At 36.4% G+C, this 23,039-nt stretch overlaps 1 protein-coding gene across 1 annotated transcript in view; it reads right to left on the bottom strand.

The window, feature by feature from the left end:
- Positions 1-23,039, bottom strand: part of LOC138161242 (solute carrier organic anion transporter family member 4C1-like) — a 139,622-nt gene that overhangs the window by 115,066 nt on the left and 1,517 nt on the right. The window contains exon 2 of the mRNA XM_069088055.1: positions 13,862-14,125. Coding sequence (XP_068944156.1) covers positions 13,862-14,125 — 264 coding nt within the window. The remainder of the gene's footprint in view (positions 1-13,861; positions 14,126-23,039) is intronic.

Here is a 23,039-nt window from a genome sequence, read left to right on the forward strand (position 1 = left end):
TCATTTCCACAAGATTTTGAGTTAAAAATTTTCTCCCTGTCTTTCCCCTACCAACCACCCCAAAACAGTGATCCTACTGTACACCCCCTCCCCCAATCTGCTCTATCCTATATCCTCTCCCATCCCCCTCCAGCTTTCCAGAAGGGCAAGATGGATCTCTATGCCCCAGTGCCTATATATATTTCCCAGTTGCATGTAAAAAATATATATATATATAAAATTGATTTTAAAACTTTACATTCCAGATTCTTTCCTTTCCTCCCTCATCACCCACCCTTACTGGGAAGATAAGCAATTCAATATAGGTTGTACATGTGTAGCTATGCAAAACATTTCCACAGTGGATATATTGTAAAAGATTGACTATATTTCCCTCCATCCTATCTTGTCCCCCACCTGTTCGATTCTCTACTTTGACCGTATCACTTTTCAAAAGTATGTGCTTCCAACTTCCCTCCCCCCCAACCTGCCCTCCCCTCTATCATCCCCCATCTCATTCCTTTCACTGCTACTCTCCTGTAGGGCAAGATACCCTATTTAGTGTGTCATTCCCTCCCTGAGCCATATTCAATGAGAATAAGGTTGACCCATTCCCTTTTGCCTTCCTGTTCTTCCCCTCCATTGTAATAATTTTCCCTTGCCTCTTCTATATGGGATAATTTGCTCCATTCTGTCTCTCCCCATCTCCTCTTTCACCTCTTAATTTCACTTTTTAAGTATCATCCCTTCCTATTCAACTGGTCCTGTGCCTTTTATGTATCCCTGTACACATATATACACACTCACATATGTATTTATACGCCCATACACCCTCCTATATAGATATATGCATGTATGTATATATATATACATATTTTTTATACACACACATTTATATTCCCTTTAATTTTTCTCATACTGAGAAAAGTTTCATCAGTTACAATTATCGTTTTTCCATGTAGGAATGTAAATAGTTCAACTTTGATAAGTTCCCTATGATTTATTTTCCCTGTTTACCTTCTCATGCTTCTCTTGCCTCTTGTATCTGAATGTCAAATTTTCTATTCAACTCTGGTTTTTTCATCAAGAATGCTTAAAAGCCCTCTATTCCATTGAATGACTATATTTTCCCCTGAAACATGATACTCAGTTTTGCTGGGTAGGTGATTCTTGGTTTTAATCCCAGCTCCTTTAACCTCTAGAATATCATATTCCAAGCCCTTCAATCCCTCAGTGTAGAAGCTGCCAGATCCTGGGTTATCCTGATTGTGTTCCCACAATATTCAAATTGTTTCTTCTTGGCTGTTTGTAATATTTTCTCCTTGATCTGAGAACTCCAGAACCTGGCTATAATATTCCTAGGAGTTTTCTTTTGGGGAATCTTTTTCAAGAGGTGATCAATGGATTCTTTCAACCTCTATTTTGCCCTCTGGTTCTAAAACATCAGGGCAATTTTCTTTAAGAATTTCTTGAAGGGTAATTTCTAGGTTCTTTTTTTAATCATGGCTTTCAGGTAGTCCAATAATTTTTAAATTATCTCTCCTGGATCTATTTTCCAGGTCAGTGGCTTTTCCAATGAAGATATTGCACATTGCCTTCTATTTTTTCATTCTTTTGGATCTGTCACTAGCTTCCGTTTGCTCCAATCTAATTCTGAAGGAATGATTCTCTTCAGTGAGTTTTTGAGATTCTTTTTCCATCTGGAAAATTCAGCTTTTTAATGCATTCTTCTCCTCATTCCCTTTTTGAGCCTCTTTTGCCATTTGAGTTGGTCTATTTTTTAAGATGTTGTTTTCTTCAGTTACTCTCTTTTCATGATTTTTTTGCATAATTCTCATTTCTCTTTCCAATTTTTCCTCCACTTCTCTTATTTGGTTTTCAAAATCCTTCTTAATCTCCTCTATGGCCTGTAACCAACTCATATTTTTCATAGAAGCTTTTGGTGCAGGAGTTCTGACTTTGTTGTCTTCCTCCTGTTCCATGATTTGATCCTTTTTGTCCCCAAAAAAGGATTGCTGTGCTTGCTTTGCTTCCTTTGCTTGCTCATGTTGCTACGCAATTACTTGACTTTTAAGCTTTTTGCCACAGTAAACTCTGCTACCAGAGAGAAGAGCTTTGTTCCAAATCACTAGGATTTTCTCAGCTGCTGGAGCTATTAGTTGGGTGCCCTCTCATCAGCCTCCACTGGCTCTGGCACACTGGTCATGCACCCCAGGACCTCCACATAGATAGCAATCCAGATCCAAGCAGGTTAAAGCAAGAGTGATTACCCCTCAAAATGGTTGCTTTGTCCCCCTACAATCTGCAGGCCAGGAGCTCTGAAGCAGTCATGTGGTGGCGCTCAGCCACTTCTCCCTTCTGGGGGCAAAGGCCAGATGGCACTCCCAGACCTTCTGTTCCCAAAGTCCACTGACTTCTCACTTCTTCTTTGGCATTTATGGTTTGATAATTCTGGAAGCTGCGACAGCTGCTGGTGATCCACTCTCCCAGATTACCTCCAGCTAGAGACTAGATGGGCTACCCTGGGGCTAAAACCGAGGACTGAAGGGGGGCTGGGCTCTGCTCCCAGCATGCTGCAATCGACCCTTCCTGCCAGTCTGCCAGATAGTCTTCAGCGGGAGGTTCGTTTCTCTCTGTCACTTTGTGGGTTCTATAGCCCTAAAGTTTGTTTAGAGTCATTTTTGATAGGTATTTGAGGTAGTTATGGAGGGAGCACAGGGAGTCTTCCTGCTTCTATGCCACCATCTTGGCTCTTCCCATTTTACTATTTCTTAATCATCATTTTTGGCACTGCAATTCAAGTATTTTGCATTTGATTTGACAAAGCAGTAGTACAATGTTTACTCCAAACAAAATGCCATGATTTTTAAAAAATTAACTTTTGCTACTATAAAATAGTTTTTTTTTGGGGGGGTGGAGAAAGGTATTTGAGCTGTTTGCCATTTTTCTTTTTAAAGATGAGGAAACTAAGGCAAGCAGGGTTGAGTGACTTCCCAAGGATCACTTAGCTAATAAGCAGCCAAATCTGGGCTCAGGAAGATGTGCCTTCCTGATTCCAGGCCCAGCACCCTCTCTACTGTGCCACTTAGCTGCCCCTAAATTTTTATTACTAACTTCCTTTAGAAATTATTTGAGCTTGTTATTAAGGACTCTGATACACAAAAATCTTTAAAAAGGTAAGTTTTGCTAAGGAAGAAAGGGGTTCCACTGTGATGATCTTGATTATAATAAATCTCTTTTCACTCCTTAATTCAAGTCAATGATCACTTTTTAAATACCTACTATGTGCCAAACAGTATAGTAGGCAATGGAGAGGAAGAGACAAAAAAAGCAAAAACAGACTTTTCCCTCAAAAAATTTACACACTATTAGAAGGGAATCAACATGTACTATACATATGTATATGTAACTACAAAATTTATGCAAAGTAATCTGAAAGGGAGTGCTAATAACTGGGAGTATCAAAAAAAATTTTTTGTAGAGGAGGTTGAACTTAAACTGGACATTAAATGGAGCTAGGAATTACAAAAGGAAGGGAAGACAGAGCACATTCTAGATTTAGAGGGTGTTTTATACAAAGACACAGGAGAGGAGGCAGAATATCTTCTAAAGGGAACAGCCAGTAGGTCATTTTGTCTGTAAGGGGAAATACTGTGAGATCAATTGAGAAAATATGTTGGAACCAGAGTATGACAAACTTTAAGTGAAGTACAGAGGAGTTTATATTTACTCTAGAAGCAATAGAAAACCACTGACACTTCTCAGACATAATAATAAAAAAGTCGGATCTTTGATGTAGAAATTTTTTTCAACTGTCTAGGAGATGTATTGAAGAAAAGAAGGATGAGGGACATTATTACAGTAGTTCAGGCAAAAAATAGTGTGCTAGTGAACTAGCACAGTGGCCATTTGGGTAGAGAGAAGAGGCCAAATATGAGATAACAAGGAGATATAACCGACAAGCCTTGGCAAATTAGAGATGGTGTGGGAAGGAATTGGGGAGAGTGAATAGTGGAGCCTGACTTCAAGGTAGTGAATCTGGGGAAATGGAAGGATGGTGGTAGTCTTTACAGAAATAGGAAACATAGGAAAAGGGGCAGGTTTGGAGGATAATATGTTCTGTTTTGGGCATGTCAAGTTAGTTCTCTATCCATTTACTAAGAATCATTATACTTTCCCCCCATAGTTTTCAATTATTATCGCTTGCTTCAGAAGACAAAGGACAAAGACATAAAAATCAAAGGGGAGCAGACTTTGGGTATACATAAGAGAGAAATTATAACTAGAGCAGTCCAAAAATGTAATAAATTGCCTACTTGAGACTTAAAAGTCTATCATTCCAAGTAATCAAGCAAAGTCTGCATAACCAGTTGTCAAGGACATTATCTAAAATGCATTAGATATTAAGATTTTATATAGTAGTGGCCTGTCTTAATATAAGTAGATGAGGGAGCAAGCTTCCTTTGGTCAATGAACAGAGTAGACATGACTCAGCTCTACTCTCCTCAGAGCACTGAGATACAGGAGGGAATGACTAACTCTGCCCATGGATGAATGTTGAAAGATTTAGAGGAAACCAGACAACAGCACAATCTATTAGTACCACAGCAGGCAATAAAAGCAACTCCTAACTAGAAATTACAAAACAGAGGACACGGAGAAGGGGAAAGACAAGCACCTATATTCGCCTACTAGAAGGCTGAGAAAGCAGGCAGGCTGAAGTGGAGGTCTAGTACTAGCAATCCCATCTAGAAGGGTAGGGGGAGGAGCAATAAAATTACAGAGGAGATAAGAATAGGTCCAGCTCAACAAATCCAAGCATTCCCAAGAGGGCAGAAGTGAACAGAAGAAACACTATGGCTTACCACTGTGGGTTAAAAGAAACCCAAGAGGTAAACCCAGAAGAGAATAACTCCAAAAAGTACAAGAAAAATCTCAGAGACACTGACTTATTCCCAAGGAATTCAAGAAAACTTGTTAAAATTAAGAAAAATATTTCAGAAATGAAATTGGAGCTCCAGCTGAAAAAAAAAATGAAAGTGAATAAATATCTTCAGAGGGTAGAAAACCTTGCCTAAGTAATGGACTCCCTGAAAAACAGAACTGAACAGAAAGAACTCAATGAGTCTATGAGGCAAGAAACAATAGTACAAAGCCAAGAAATTGAATAAACAGGAAAAAACTGTAAGATATCTACTGTCAAAAACAAATGACCAAGGTAAGAGATCAAGGAAAAATAATTTAAGAATCATCACATTCCCTGAAAACCAAGACCAAACAATATACCTCAATATTATTTTTTTTGAGGAATCATAAATCGAATTACCTACATCTAATAGTACCAGATGATGAGGTGTAAATATAAAGAGCCCACCAGTTACCACCTGAAAGAAATCACAAACTGGGAATGTAAAAATGTTGGCCAAAATACAGAGCTTTCAGAACAAAAAAAATATCGCAGGCAGTAAGAAAGATTACCATAGGGTCACCAAAAACTGTGCCATAACTACTCCAAAAAAGAGGAACTCTTGGAATATGACATGACAAAATAATTTACCCTGAAAAACTGAGAACTTTGGAGGATGAATTATAAAAGGGGATTAAAAGGAGAGAAAGTGTAAGAAACCAGAAATCAGTGAGTATCTAAGCTAAATGAAAAGAGAAGGGACAAGACAGTAGGATTAACCTACTTCATTTATAGATTCCTAGCACTGATCCAATGCTTTCACTTTTGATGAGAAAGCAGAAACTTACACTATGTTGTTTACTTGAAAGATATTTGAAATATAGAGTTAAAATGAAAAGATGGAGCAGAATTTCTTATTCATCAGCTAAAATAAAAAAAAAATCAATGGGGAGTAATTATGACCTAAGATAAAATAGTAACAGTAGATATGGTTTAAAAAGACAAGCAAGAAAATTACATTATATTTAAAGGATAAGAAAATATCAAAATTTAGTATGTAAGAATCATATAGCATATAGTACTTAAAGAAAAGTCAGCCAAATTATAGGAAAAAATAGACAACAAAAGTATTATAGCTAGAGGATTTAATATGCCCTGTCCAAACCTAAATAACAAAAAATTAAACAAAAAAATTATTTACCTGAATACTATTTTGGAAAAATGAAGTGTGGAAGATTTCTAAAAATTACTAAATAGGAATAAAAAGAAATGCTTCTTTGGACATTCAAGGCAACTTTTTAAAAATGGCTACGCGCAGGGGCAAAAAAAGATCATAAATACATAAAAACAAATATAAAACATATCCTTTACTGACAATGACAAAATAAAAATTATAATAAATAAGTAGTAATTCAAGAAAAGTTAATAGATAATTCTAAATAATTTGCAGTTCAAAGAACAAATCACAGAAACAATACCTAAATTGTATCAAAGAAAATAACCACATAATATACAAACACTTTGTAATGTCACCAAAGCAGTTCATAGGGGGAAATGTATATTTATTAAAAATTTCATCAGCAAATTAAAGAAAGAACAGATAAATGAATTGGGATTTCAAAAAAAACTAGAAATGAAACAATTAAAAATAGAAATTCTTAAAATTAAAAGTGTGCAAAACTGAAAACAAAAAATATCAAGCTAATAAAATTACAAACTAGTTTTTGTTTGTTTTTTTCTTTTTTTTGGAGGGCAATTGGGGTTAAGTGACTTATCCAAAGTCACAAGGCTAGTAAGTGTGTTAAGTATCTGAGACCAGATTTGAACTCAGGTCATCCTGACTCCAGGGCCCGTGCTCTACTCACTGTGCCACCTAGCTGCCCCAACAAACTAGTTTTTAATAGTAAAATAGATAAAAGATTAACTAATCTGATTAAGAAAAAAACCCAAATTACTTATATAAAAATGAAAAAGAATTCACCACTAGTAAAGAGAGAAAATAAATTATTGGAAATCACTTTGTAAATGACAACAAAACTGATCAGTTAAATAGTTGCAAAAATAAAAGACACTGACAGAACATGAAATTTAAATTTTAATAATCCAATCTCTGAAAAAGAATTTAACATACCATGATGGAATGCTTAATGGGGGAAAAAAGGAATCTAGGACCAGATAGATTTCCAAATGCATTCTATCCAACATGAAAAAAACAATGAATTCTAATATTACAAAAATTGTTTGAAAAATAGTAATCCTACCTAATTTTATGAGATAAATATGATCCTCTTTCCTAAACCAGGGAGAGAGATGAAGAAGAGAAAAGAACTAGAGACCAGCATCCATAGTGAACAATGATAAAATATATGTATACATATATTGCAGAGGATTTAGAACAACATATGAAAAAAGATTATACAAATAAATGCAGGTTGGGTTTATACCAGGAATACCAAGTTGGTTCAATATTAGGAAAAATTATAAACATAATGAATCACATTAGTAGCAAAAAAACAAAAGCAAAAATTATACAATTCTATCAAGAGATTCAGAAAAAGCTTTTGACAAAATATGACAGTAATCTGTTAATAATTTTTAAAACATTGGGATCAATGAACTTTTCCTAAACATTGTCAATGGTATCTATCAAGAGCTTTTTTTTTTTTTTTTTGCTTTTTGAAGGGCAATTGGGTTAAGCAACTTGCCCTAGGTCACACGGCTAGTAAGTGTTAAGTGTCTGAGGCTGGATCTAAACTCAGGTCCTCCTGACTCCAGTATCAAGAGCTTTAAATGAGAAACATTGGAGGCTTTTCTATAAAGACTAGACCTGGGTTTTTGTAAAAGCAAGGTTGTCCATTTTCACCCCTATTTTGTATTCAATAAATGCTAACCAGAGCAATAGGATGAGAAAAATAAATTTAGGGAATAATCATATACAAGGGAAAAACAAAATTATCACTTTTTGAACATTATTATTGAGCATTATATCAATATGAATTAGAGAAACATAGTCAGCAAACATTAATTTAAAAATTAACAACTTCAAAAAAGTAGGAAGATATAAAAAAAACCACAAGCCACCAGCTTTTCTGTATGTGACCAACAAAATCAAGAATGAGAGAAATGTAAAGAAACTTCAGTCGTAACAACTAAAGAATATTTAAAACATTTGATATTTCAGCTCTCAATACACACACATGCAGGCACGCGCACTTGCACATAATTATATGAATACAATTACAAAGCACTTTTTTTCAGAAAGAAATACTTAACTAGTTGGAGACATCTATTTCTCATGTTTGGGTCACACCAATATAATTTTTAAAAATTAAAATACTACCTAAATTAAAATATAGAGACTGTCTCATTTCAATGCAGAAACCAACAGATTACTTTATTGCACTAGAAAAATTCATCTGGAGAAACAAAAGGTCAAGAACCTCAAGGGATACTTTTAAGAGAGAAAGAGAATCTGGGTGCCCATCAACTTGGAGAGGACTGAACAAAGTATGGTATATGATGAAGATAGAATATCATTCAAATTCAAAGAAATCTGGGAAGACATGCATGCAAAGTGAGCAGTTATCAGGAGAACAATTTATACAACTACACACAACACTGAAAAGGAAAACAATTTTGAAGCACCTATAAACTATGATCAATGAAGTGTTCGAACACAGCTCCATAAGACTGTTGAAGAAGCATGCATCCTACATTGGCAATGGACTAGAAGCACAGCATGAGACAAATATTTTCAGACATGGCCAATGTGTGGATTTATTTTGCTTTACTATAATTTTTTGTTCACACCAAAGAGCTTTTACAGGGTAAGAACTGAATTATAGTGGGAGACAGAGATGATGATTTCCCCCAAGAAGAATGAAAAGAATAACACTGAAATATTTTGGAAATACACAGAAAAGAACATAATGGAGTTGAGGAGACACGGACAAGCAGCCTAGTATTGTAACCACTATTTTAAAATTAATATATAATTTAAAAAACAAGCTATAGATAACAGCAATTCATAGCTTTCTATATAACTCATTTTCTGTTCTTCTTTACATATGAAAATGTTCATATTTGTTGGTATCTTTCCAACTCATAATAATGAAAAATATTTTTTTAAAAAACAAAGTGAATCAGTTCCTAGGTCAAGGAGAAAATATTACAATCAGTCAGAAAGAAACAATTTGAGTATTGTGGAAACACAATCAGGATAACATAAGATCTAGCAGCTTTTACATTAGGGGACTGAAGGGCTTGGAATATGATATTCCAGAGGTCAAAGGAGCTAGGATTAAAACCAAGAATCACCTACCCAGAAAAACTGAGTATAATATGTCAGGGGAAAATACAGACATTCAATGAAATAGAGGACTTTCAAGCATTCTTGATGAAAAAAAAACAGAGCTGAACAGAAAATTTTACTTTTAAATACAAGAAGCAAGAGAAGCATGAGAAGGTAAACAGGAAAAAGAAATCATAAGGAACTTATTAAAGTTGAACTATTTACATTCCTATGTGGAAAAACAGTAATTGTAACTCTTGAGACTTTTCTCAGTATGAAGATAGTTGAAGGGATATGTATATATTTGTATACATAATATATATGTATGCATAGGAGGGTGTATGTGTGTATAAATATATGTGAGTGTGTGTATATGTGTGTACATGTATACATAGACAGAGGGAACAGGATCAGTTGAATAGGAAGGGATGATATCTAAAAAATAAAATTAAGAGGTGAGAGAAGAATATATTGGGAGAAAGAGAAAGGGAGAGATAGAATAGGGTAAATTATCTCATATAAAAGAGGCTAGAGAAACTTACAATGGAGGGGGAAAGCAGGAAGGTGAAAGGTAATGGGTGAACCTTACCCTCATTGAATTTGGCTTAAGGAGGGAATAACACTCAATTGGGTATCTTACCCTACAGGAAAGTAGAGGGGAAGGGGATAAGAAGAGGTATGATAGAAGGGAGGGCAGATTGGGGGAGAGGGTAGTTAGAAGCAAACACTTTTGAAAAGGGACAGGGTCAAAGGAGAAAACAGAATAAGTGGGGGGCAGGATAGGATGGAGGGAAATATAGTTAGTCTTTTACAATATAACTACCATGGAAATGTTTTGCATAACTATACATGTACAACCTATATTGAATTGCTTGTCTTCCCAGTGGAGGCGGGTGAGGAGGGAAGAAGGGAAAGAATCTGGAAATCAAAATTTTAAAAACAAATGTTGAAAAAATTGTTTTTTACATGCAACTGGGAAATAAGATATATAGGCAATGGGGTATAGAAATCCATCTTGCTGCACTAGAAAGTTAGGGGGAATGGGGAAGGATATAAGAGAGAACAGATTGGGGGAAGTAGGCTTCAGTAGGCTCGCTATCTTGGGATGTGGGGTAGGGAAGAAACAGGGAGAAAATTTTTAACTCAAAATCTTGTGGAAATGAATGTTAATAACTAAAAGTAAGTAAATAAATAAATAAAAATAAAGTGAATCTTGATTTATTCAACAAATATATATTGAACAACTGACTACTTGTAAGGCATCATGCTGAGGTCTAGCATCTTATTCAGCATTGTAATACATTGGTAATGAATGGTCAGCTATGTGTACCTACATGCCAGCATGTATATAATCAAATAATATTTGTGCCCACATGTACACAGCACTATAGTAGGTAGTATGTATATTTGTTTATATTTACCTGTACCTAAATCTTATATATTTCCACTAACTACACTGCCCATGAAACCTTTGTTGATGCTCCCAATCAGTAAGGACATTCTCTTTCAGAGATTATATAGCATTTTGTCATACAACTTTCTATTACACCAACATATAATACTGAGTATTACTGAGTGTCAGGCCCTGTGCTAAGGTCTGGGGATACATTAATAAAAATAGTCCTTATTATATTATAGCAAAATAAAAATATAATCAATAAGGAAAATATGAATGTAGCTCAATTCAATAAGCATTTATTGAGTAACTACTATATGCCAACATCCCCAGTCATCTTGACTTTTGTTTTGCCACTATACTTCAGTGACTCTGGAAGAGAGTGTGGCTGACAACTTTGTGCAACTCTGCTTCACCTAAATCTAATTTATGTTTGAGTCAAGACACCACCCTGTGATATCATTGGTCCTCTTCAAAAAATGAAGGACAAACAACAATTACATACCAAGCACTAGGCTTAGGCACAAAACAAACAAAAAGATGAAACAGTCTTTGCTGTCATGAAGCTTAGGTTCTACAGAGTGAAAACAATTATGTACCTAGATAAGTATGTACAAATAAATACAAACCAAACCTAAAATAATGTTTTAGGGGAAGGGCACTAACAATTGCTGAGATTAGGAAAGACCCCAGAAAGAATGTAAGATCTGAACTATAGTTTGAAGGAAGGCAGGACTTCAGTGATTAAAAGAAAGAGGGAACACAATCCAGGCATGTGTGATAGGTTATACAAAGATAGAACATGAAATGGCATTGTTAACCAAAAGTCGTGACTCCGTAAGGCATGGGTGGTAACTTGATTTATTACTAGAGAAAGGCACATGCATATGGGAACTCCTTATACCAAGGGAGTCCGCAATACAGATAAAGCCTTGGATGTTTATAGAGTACATCAAATAGGGGAGATCTCATGGAGATCTTAATGCCCTCCCAAATGGGAGTGGCATAAGAGGAGGAAGGGGGCAGTAGAGAAAGGGGAGCAAGAAAGAGCAGGAAGGCATGTGTGCTTTGGACCATGGAAGGAGAATGTTCTGCTTAGCTAAAAGGGTCTCAGCTGCACAAACAGCTTATTAGTCTGGGAAAGACTGGCCAGAGCCAGATTTGTACCTGACTCTGCCTCAAGGGCACTGAATGTTTAATAGAGTTCAGTCACAAAAGATCACTGTTATGTTAGTTTAGAGGGGCTTTATCTCAGGAAAATAGGGCAAATCAAGAAAACAAGTTCAGGGGGCTCCTCCACAGCATGTACAGGGAAGAACAAGTAGGCCAGTTGTGCTGGAACAACTGCATGACTTGTAATTTGAGACCTGTCAGGAAAAAAATAGGTTGATGTTGGATTTTTAGAGTCATTAAAGGACAAACAAAGGGCACTATACTTCATCTAAGAATCATTGAAGTTCTTAAACAGGGTAGAGACCTGGTCAGATCTATATTTTAGTAATACCAATTTAGCAACTGTGGAAGAAAGGTTAGACTGGCTAGGAGACTACTGCAGCATTTAAGGTGAAAGAGACAGAATCAAGTGAGTATTTTTGTGTGAATGAAGAGAAGGGGATGAACACTGAAGATGTTATCAAAATAGAATCCATAGGATTTGGCAGTTGGTTGGATATGTGCAGTGAGAGAATAAACAGTCAAGGATGTAGTCTAGGCTATAAACCTGACTAATAGTAGCGTATCTGACAAAAAAAAAAACTGAAAAGTTAGGAAAAACAGTAGGTTTGGGGGAGGAGTTAGGATGGGAAGGGAACATCACAAATTCTATTTTGACTTTAAGATGCCTACAGTAATCTGAATCAAACTACTCTAAAGGCATGATATAGAATTGGATGATAGGAGAGAGATGGAAGCTAGATAGAGAGATTTTAAAGTCATAAACATAACAATGATCCATGGGAGCTGATGAGATCACTAAACAAGAGTGTTTATAGAGAGAGATGAAGATGCTAAGACAGGCCCAGCATATACCATATAGAGAGAGACCAAGATATAGATGATAAAATAGAAGAAAGAAAATCATGGCAATAGAACAATAAAAATCTAGAGAGAACAGATAGACTAGGACAAAGGAGTCAATAGCATCAAAAATGACAGAGAAGAAAAAAAAAAGCAAAAAAAATTTTTAAAAAAGCAAAAAAAAATTTAAAAGGGGGGTGGCTAGGTGACACAATGAATAGAGTACCGGCCCTGGAGTCAGGAGGACCTGAGTTCAAATCTGACCTCAGACACTTAACACTTACTAGCTGTGTGACCTTGGGCAAGTCACTTAACCTCAACTGTCCTGCATTCCCCCCTCAAAAAAAAAAGCAAAAAAAAAATTTTTTTTAATGACAGAGAAATCAAGAAGGATGACTAAAAAAAGACAAGATTCAGCAATTAGATTTTTAGTAACCTTGGACAGAATAGTTAAGGTTTTATAAGATGAGAAAATCTGCACAGTTTTGTAGGTAGCAAGGAAGTGAGGGATGGGGAACAGGGAGAGAAGGAAAGAGGGGGTGGGGGATGACTTAAGTGACAAGCTTATGGAGCAGAGTGGAGGGGACAGGATCATGGCATAAGTATGGGGATTAGTTAGCTTTAGTAAAGGAGAGGAACTATCTCATCCTGGACACTGGAACAAAGGAGAATGAGAGATGATACTGAGGGTGACTGAGGTATAGAAGTAGGGAGCTCCTAATGAAATGCCTCGATTTCTGAGGTTCAATAATGTTATCTGATATAATGGGAAGGTGAAAGAACAAATAACAGAAACACAAACAATTGTAGTAAAGAAAATTATACCAAATGAGACATCAAATCAATATTTATGGGATGCAGTAAAAACAGAAAGGGACAACACTTCTGAACATTTATATTAACAAAAGAATTGAGCATGCAATTAAAAAACTAGATAATCAACAAATTAATTATCTCAGAACATGCATTAAAGTGTAAATTTTGCAAAATCAAATAAGGTGATTGAGCTGATAACACCAAAAAACTTTTTTAAAAAGCCAAATGTGACTGACCATATCTTTTAATCTAATTATACATCCTTAAGAATGAACAAATAAATGAAAAAGTATTTATTAAGTGTTTATTATGTGTCATGTACTGTATAATTAGATTAAAAGATATTCAGTCACATTTCCCTATTATGTCACAGGCTAAGTCCTTGATCCAATGACAATTTTCCAGAAATGTTAAACCTTTTTTTTAAAGTACAGCAAATTGTTAGGAAACATCTTACCTTTAAATTCAGATGCCAACTGATATTTTCCACTAGTAAAGTGAGGCAAAGAAAATACAAGTGATCCCAATCCTATCATAAAGGATGCAAAAGCAAGCCATCTTGGCTTGTGTCCTCTTTCTCCATAAAATGATACAAATAATGATAACAAACAAAAGGAAATATCGTAACTCGATGACACCAGACCAGTCATGAAGCTGCTCAGTTGATAGCGCTTCTCAATGGTGGAGATGCTGATATTTACTAATCCATTCACCACAATACCTACAATGAAACAAGAAATCATGAGACTATGTACTTTCAAAAACTGTAAATGACAACCACAATCATCATAGTGAAAGTGAATTCTTAAAAGAATATAACTGACTCCATTTCATCCCATAGCCAACATTTTGTTGTGTATGACCCCTGTGTGAACTGCATGACCAGCAGCAACAGCTGGTTACCTTCAGTAACTTGTATAAAAAGACTAGTTGTGAAAAAAAAATCAATCTGTGAAATGTTTTCCTTTTTTAAATATAGCCTGGAAGGTAGCTGTTTTTTTTTTTTCATTTAGTGAAACTAGCTATACTAACCATGAGGCAGTCCTTATCTGTCTACTAGAGCTAATGATACACATTTTTTTCTTAACAAGCACACTTTATTTTTTTTTATAACCAGCTGCACTATAATGAAGAGTCATATACTTTTTCTTTGTTTCATGTAATGCATAAATACTACTAGCTTAATTGTGAATAACTCACATTTTCATCAATTGCTGGTGAAGTATTGTCACACTCTGAGTGTAAGAAGACTTTTTTTTGATGCTTGCTGGCTTACTGGCAGTAGCTAGTTAAATTGGCAAGATATTATTTTATATGATCAAAGTTCATGCAATACACACATTTCATGCAATATATTTCAAGAATCCTTATTATTATTTATTGTTATCTACAGACTGGCAGGTTAGTCTCCCCACATTCTGAATGGCTTTAATACTTCTCTTCCCTATTTCATTCCCTACAAATTAATGTTACACACCATCCTAACTGGGTTCTCATTGGAGCAAAGCAAACCTCTTATACTCCCTAACTGATTCTCTCTGCCACTCACCAGAGCAGTTACTCCAAAACTTTTTATCTCTTCTCAAGCCTCTCATGGCATCACTTTCCACTTTCTCAACCAAGCAGCTCACCTCATACTTTCTTGAAAAAAACAGAGGCAATGCATTGAAATACCCTTTGCTCCTCAGATCACAATGATCTTCCACTACTATGGTTGCTTTACCCCATCTCACATAAAGAAGTGGCCCTATTCCTTGCCAAGGCAAACCTTCAACATGTAGCAGTGATCTTAATCCATCCACTCTACTCTAGTAAATCTTCCTATCATTCCCACTTTCCTGTTCACTACAAATACACAAATAATTCTCCTCCATTAGAAACTTTCACTTGATCCTGCTACCTATAGCTTATATCTCATCTCTCTTCTGTCCAAATTCCTTAAGAAAGTCATCTCAAATTGTTGCCTACACTTTCTCTCATTTTCTTCTGAACCCTCTGAAATCTGTCTTTTGTCCTCATTCAACTGAAACTACTCTCCAAAAATCTCTCCAGATCTCTTAATTACCAAATCTAGAGGCCTCTCCTTGATCCTTCTTCTTGACCTCTCTATAGCCTTTGGCACTGTTGTACATTCCCTTTTCCTGGATACTGCCTTTTCTGTAAGTTTTCAAGACACCACTCTGTTCTGTCGGTGGTTCTCTTACTACCTATCTGACTGCTCTTCAATCTCCCCTGGTGGATGTTATCCAGGTCATGACCACTAACTGTGGACACTCACCAATTTCGATAAATGGAAGACATGGAATTTCTAGCATGCCTTGAGAAGCAAAGGGGAGACTTAGCTGTGGTGAAGGGAGAGAATGAGAAGATCCACTGGCTCTATAAACACAATGAAACAGAGAAGCTAGGCTGAGAGAAGTTCCAAGAAAAAAAGGTCAGCTCTTTCCCAAACTTTCCTTTCTAATGACTCTCTTTCCACAGATACTGTATTATAATATTCTGTTATATTGCCCCAAAGTTTCCAATAAACGGAATTTTGCCTCAACCACAAAGAAACCAGGAGTTAACAAGGGACAATCATAAATGTGAGGCTAGGCAGAGAGTCTAACTTTTCCCTTTTTGTTGTTCAGTCATCCAACTGTGTCTAACTTGTCATGACCCCACAGACCATAGCATGCCAGGCCCTTCTATCTTCCATCGTCTCTTAAAGTCTTTCCAAGTTAATGTTCACTGTTGCCATGACACTCTCTATCCATTTCATCCTCTGCCATCCCCCTTTCCTCTTGCCTTCAGTCTTTCCCAATATTGTCTTTTTCAATTGAGTCTCATCTTCTCATCACATGGCCAAAGCATTTAAGCTTCAGTATTTGATCTTACAGTGAATAGCCTAAATTAATTTCTTTAAGTACTGACTAACTTGAGGAATGATCCAAGAGAGGAACTTCTGCCTAGGTATTAGAAATTTTCTTAACAGGGGGCTCAGTAGAATTGTGACTGAACTCAGAACTTCTCATCTGAAACTCTTGGAAGCAACAGAAAAGGGGAAGTGGAGCTCAGGGTGATTATATTTCCCTCTCTGATTAAAATGAGTGAATTATTTTATGAGCATTATACTTATATGCTTTATTCCCCTGAGAAAAACATGAGTTCCTCTAGGAAAGGGGATATTTTTGACTTTCTGTATAACTCTGACATGCTAAGGTTACAAATGCCAGTGCGAGCACAGTGCCAGATGTACAGTAAATATTTATAAATGCTTACTGTTATTTAATTAGGTGCCAGGATATAAAAAACAAAAATGAAACAGTTCCTGACAACTGCCAGGATCAGGAAAGGCTTCATGTAAGAAGTGGGCCTTGTAAGAAGCTGAGAATCTAGGAATCAATGGTAAGGAAAGGGTACATTTCCAGCACAAGGATAATCTATTTTTTTTAAAACACCAAAGATTTTTAATGTTTCTTCTCTGTCTTCCATAGGCCTCATTAAAGAAAAAGAATATGCACTTTAGCATGTGCTACATCATCACCAGTAAACATTTCATGTGCTGCCCACACAGGGGTGGGTAGGATTCATCCCTATTCCTCTCTCCCTGTCCCAACAGGCTTATTATTCCTTTGTGATTCAGAATTGTCACTGGTCACAGACATCACCCAAATATGGTGATTTATACCCTCTGGCAAAACTAAGTTAGTGTTTCATATAATCACCACCACTTGTGTCACTAGTTGTCTCAATCTTGTTCTATCCCTTCCCTTTCTACCCCCATCTATCCTGTTCTATCCCTATCCCTTTCCTGCTGTCTTGAAGATAGCAGATGTTGAGTAGGTGAAACACCAAAGCAGATTAGTTTACCTAAAATGTATTATGTGTAAATGGGAGTAGTATATAATAAATCTGGAAAATTTGAAGAAATATTATAAAGGACTTTAACTGCCAAACCAGAGGTGTGTTTATTTTATCCACTAGTTTAAATCTCTAATTTTCCAACTTTCTGAGTATGGGAGTGACACTGTCAGACCTGAGACTTTAACTCTAGGAATATAACTTTCAGTTGTCAGCTGTGTAACAGATAGGGAGAGACTGGAGATAGGAAGACCAATAAGGAGGTCATTGGAGTGGCTTGGATGAGAAATGATGAGGCACTGAAGCTGAGTGCTGTCTCTGTGAATGGAGGAAAGGTAAAGGATGTATGAGTTCTTGTGAAAGTAGAATTAAGACTTAGCAAAATTTGGTAGCTGATTAGATATCGAGGATGAGGTAAACAAAAGATACACACTAAATAGAGACTTAATAATAATATTCTGAATAATGTGTAAGTCACAGAAACAATAATAATATGTAATGTGGGAATCAAATGATAATTATGAGTCACCATAACAAAAGTTCTGGGATACAGCTACAGAAATCTTCAGAGGAAAAAAAAATCTCTCTGAAAATACGTATTAACAAAACAGAAAAAGAAAGGATTAACAAACTGAGTAACCAATTCTAAAATCCAGAAAATGAAAAAAAAAAGTAAAATAAGCACAAAAATATAACATTTTAAGAATTTGTGGACAAACAGAAAAATGGAAAACAAAAATTATGGAACTGATAAATAAATTTAAAAACTTCTTTTTAAAAAAAAAACAACTACTAAATCTTTAACCTGATCAAAAGAAATAGAAGAAACTATTGACAGGTTCTTCCTATTTCTATTTTACCCTCTGGTTCTAGATTCTCAGGGCAGTTTTCCTTGATAATTTCTTGAAAGTTGATATCTAGGCTCTTTTTTTGATCATGACTTTCAGGTGGTTCACTAATTCTTAAATTATCTTTCTGGATCTATTTTCCTGTTCAGTTGTCTTACCAATGAGATAGTTCACATTTTCTTCTATCTTTCATTGTTTTGTTTATATTTTACTGTTTTTTGGTGTCTTATGCAGTCATCTTTCACTTGCCCAAGTCTAATTTTTAAAGAATTATTTTCTTCCATATCTTCTTTTCCATTTGATCAATTCTACTTTTTGAAGGATTAAAAATCTTCACTGGATTTTTTTTGTGCCTCTTTTACTATTTGGCCTATTCTGTTTTTTAAGGTGTTATTTTCTTCAGTGCTTTTTTGTGCCTCCTTTACCAAGCTGTTGACTCTTTTTCATGATTTTCTTGTATCACGGTCATTTCTTTTCCAAATTTTTCCTCCACCTCTCTTATTTCATTTTGAAAATACTTTTTGAGCTCTACCAGGAACTTTTTTGCATCTGAGATGAATTCACATTTATCTTTGAAGCTTTGGATATAGAAGTTTTGACTGCTGTCTTCTGCATTTGTGCTTTGATCTTCCCTGTCACCATAATAATATTATATATATATATAATAATTGTATTATATTACAGTATAATAATATGGTCAGATCCTTTTTTGTTGTTATTGCTTGCTTATTTTTCCAATTTATTTCTAGACTTTTGACTTTATTTTAAGGTTGGGCTCTGCTCCAGGGTGGAGGGGGCCCTCCCCTGGGCTTTAGGTTTTTTATGCAGCTATTTTCAGAGGTAGCTAGGGGCAGGGGGAAAGGGGTGTCTGTAAACTTTTAATTCTTCCAAGGTGGTATGACTTATGAAGGTATGTTTACTGTTCTCCTGGGCTATACTCTAGTCTTTGAGTAAATACAAGCACACTTTTCCACCTTGGAACTCTGACCTTGGAACCACCTTGGAAATCCTCACTCCCTTATAACTAGAAGCTGGGTGGGCTAGTGCTCCTTCTTACCCCTGGATTGTGACCTGGATCTGAAATGCAATATAGTCTTGCACCCAGTGCCGGCAAAGGTACCCTTATCATTTTCTGAACAGTTGTCCAACCCCTTTGTCACCTGTGGGCTGAAAGCTCTAGAAGTAATCACTGCTGCTGCTGATTTGGTCACCCCCAAGGCCTTCTACTGGTTTGCTGGGGCCCAGCTGATGTAGCCTGAGTTGGACTGTACTCTACTCTCACCTGGGTGCAAAAGACCTTTTCTACAGACCTTCTAAGTTGTCTTGGACTGGAAAACTGTTTCACCCTGTCCTTTTGTGCATTCCTCTACTCCAGAACTCATTTTGAAGCACTATTTACGGTTTAGATGGGAATTTGGAAGATCTCAGGGGAATCCCTGTCCTTTTTCTGCCATTTTGGCTTTGCCTCCATAAGCAACAGGCTTTCACAATAGATATTCAATAATGGACCACATCTTTATCATCTGACAATTAAAATTAAAAATTAAAATTAAAAAATGTCATACTGTGCTTATTATTTGTTGATTATTCCTTCCTCCCACCTCCCCTTCCCCCCACAAAAGAGCAATTGATTCTGTAGAACTAAACACAACCTTACAGGTCCTTTATGGTAAGATATAAATGCATCAATGCATCAAAATCATTCAAGATCCCTTGGAAGATATAAGAAAAGAAATCATCTTTGTTAAAAATTCTCTGATAACCAACAGGAAGTCATAAAATAGGAAGAAAGATGTATAGTCACCAAAACTCTTTGTTGCTGTAGTAAAGGAGATTCAACATAAAGTCCAGGCCAAAGAGAATTTCCTGTGCATTGTGAGATGCTCTAAATGCTAACTCATTTTTGTGAATTACATTCTGCTGATTACATTAAGAACTGACCATTTCAAAGCCTCCTGGAAATCTGCAATCATTCAAAGGAGTTTTCCCTAGCCATATAAACAACAAAAAAAAAAGCCTAAAAGTGAATGAAGAATATCAATGAACCAGTATGTGGGTGGATAATCATATAAAGCTTCTCCATCAGTATGCATATCTAGGACAGATAATACATCTGGATAATGAGTATGATTAGAGTTTAAAAGGAAGAGAAGGATGGATTGGATTGCCTTGGGAAAATTGCAAAACTTCTTCACTCCCTCCAAATTTCCTATAAAATTAAAGGCTTTTATTTTTAAAAACCAACATTCACTGGTGTTCCTATGTGGCAGTGAAACATGGAATACAATTTTCTCTAAAGAATAAAAAAAAGAAAAATAAATTAAAAAAAAACACACAGAGAAGTGGGTGTGAAAAGGTTTCAATGTTATTTTGAGAGTTGGAAAGGTCCTTAGCAACTGTCTAGTCTGACCCACACATGAAAGAAATCCCTAGTATAACATTATATACCTAATAAGTGGTCATCTAGCCCAGAAACCTAAAACTTGAAGCCCACAGAACTCTTGAGTGTGGTCTGGCTCAGATTAAAATGTAATTGTGAAATATTTAACAAAAATAAATAAAAATACAACATAAATAATGTTAATTTGTGATCTTTATATTTAAATTTGTTAGCACTGATCTGTTCCAAGACTTCCAGGGGTTGTTGAATTGTTTTTCAGTGCTGTCCAACTCTTCATAATTCTATTTGGGGTTTTCTTGGCAAAGATACTGGAGTGGTTTTCCATTTCTTCTTTGGTTCAATTTACAGATGAGGAAACTGAGGCAAGTGACTTGCCCAGGGTCACACAGTGTCAGATTTGAACTCAGGAAGAGGAGTCTTTCTGACTCCAGGTCTGGCATTCTATCAACTGTGCCATCTAGCTGCCTCTGACTTGAGAGATGTTGCAAGGGTTAAATTAACAGGCCTTGGCAAGGTTGGATATGGGGGCTGAGACATAGTAAGCATGACTCCTATGTTGCCAACCTGAGGTACTGGGAGTACAGAGTTGCTCTCCACAGCAACAGGAAAGGTAGAAGGGAGGAAGGCCACATGTGGCCTTCTAGGTCCTTGGGTGTGGCCTTTTGTCTGAGTCCAAGTTTTACAGAACAAATTCTTTTATTAAAGGGATTTGTTTTGTGAAGTTTGGATTCAGTCAAAGGACTGCACTTGAGGGCATAGAGGGCCACATGTGGACTTGAGGCTGCAGGTTTTCTACCCCTGGTTTAAGGGAAAAGATAACGAATTCTATTTTGGAGATGTTGGGTTTAAGATGTTCACTAGACACTATCAAGATACTATTAGGAGCCACCCTGTTCTCCGGAGCTAAGGCCCAGCAAGCAAGCTGTGCCCTGAGCTTGGTAAAATAACAATCGTTAGCACTCACCCTCTGGATGAACACTGCTGCAACCAAATCACAGAACTGATGGTCCCTGAGCTTGGGTAAGCACATACAGACCCAGACATGAAGCTCTGCTGTGAATGTACTTTTTGTCACTAGACAACCCTGCCTCACTGTTGCTGTTATGTCTCTCCACTGTTGCTACACTATACTGTTTGATTCTTTGTCTAGCCACAAACATATAAATCAAGGTTTAGCCTCAGCACATGTCAAGTTTCCCTCCTTGCTTGCATGCCATTTCCTCACTATAGAAAATAAACTTCTCCCTTAGTCTCTGCACAATTTTTCTTGCTCTCTTTGGCTCTGTCCTCTGAAGGCCAAGAGGTTTGGTTTAGTTGACAACATCCAGTTGAGATGTCCAAAAGGCACTTGAAGATTTGGGATTGGAGGTCAGGAGAGAGATTGGGGTGAAACAGGTAAATTTGTGAAGAACTTTTTCCTGAGACAAAGTATAAATGTGTACCTTTGTAACTTCCACCCCCTGCTGCTGATTCTGACCTTTTGGGACCAAACAGAATAAATTTAATCCCTCTTTCACATGACAGCCCTTCAAATAAGTGAACACAACTAGCATGTGTTCATGTTAAAATACCTAAATATGGCTATTGTAGCTCTTTATGAGCCCTCATTAAATGAATGTAGTTCTTTATGAGCCCTCATTTCCATCCACCATTCCTAAATTTTAAACCTTGGTCTAGAAACGCAAATTTTGTTTAGAGACAAGCTTTCATCAAGCTTGTGGCTGTTCAGTTGTGTTCAAATCTTTGTCACCTTATTTGGGGTTTTCTTAGCAAAGATACTGGAGTGGCTTGCCATTTCCTTCTCCAGGTCACTTTTACAGATGAGGAATTGTGGCTATTCATTTCTTAAATCGATCTTTTTCTTCTTAAAGTCCTACCTTGAACTGTCACCAATGATTAAATACCTATGGTATAGTTTCTTGGCAAAGTCTTCATGACCCCAGCAATGGTTCTTAGGTTCTTTGTGGTAGTATCAGTTATTCCAGAATGAATTAACAAGTGATTCTACACAGTCTTCAATTCAGTCTGATCTTTGAGTACCCAGTTTAAGCATGGATTAAACATATACATCACTCCCCTACACAAACACTAAATTCTAGCCCAAACTAGATTATTCATTCCTTAAACATATCATGCACTTACTTATTTCTGAGTCTTCCCCAGCCTACAACATGATGTCTCCTACTAAAATCTTTACCATTCTCTAGCTTGGTGGAGATTTCCTCTACAAAGTTTTCTTGATTTTCTCTAACACTTCCATGGCAAACTCAGCACATTCTCTTTTGGTTTATAACTACACTTTATCAGACAACCTCACTAGATTGCAGGCTCCCTTAGCGCAGAGCTATGGTTAAGTCCAGTTTTGTATCCCAACACTGCACTTTACAGAGAGCAGAACTGCAATAAATAGTTGTTGGTAGGTTGGATAAATGAGCTGTTGCCTTTCCAAATTGAAAATAAACTCCATAAAGCTAATGAACAGCAGAAAGAGAGCCACCAAAAGCCACCCACCCTCTCTCTCTCTCTCTCTCTCTCTCTCTCTC

This window comes from Petaurus breviceps, unplaced genomic scaffold (genome assembly GCF_028583685.1).
Source record: "Petaurus breviceps papuanus isolate PSGF00001 unplaced genomic scaffold, PetGlider_PUasm1.0 184, whole genome shotgun sequence".
NCBI lineage: Eukaryota > Metazoa > Chordata > Mammalia > Diprotodontia > Petauridae > Petaurus > Petaurus breviceps.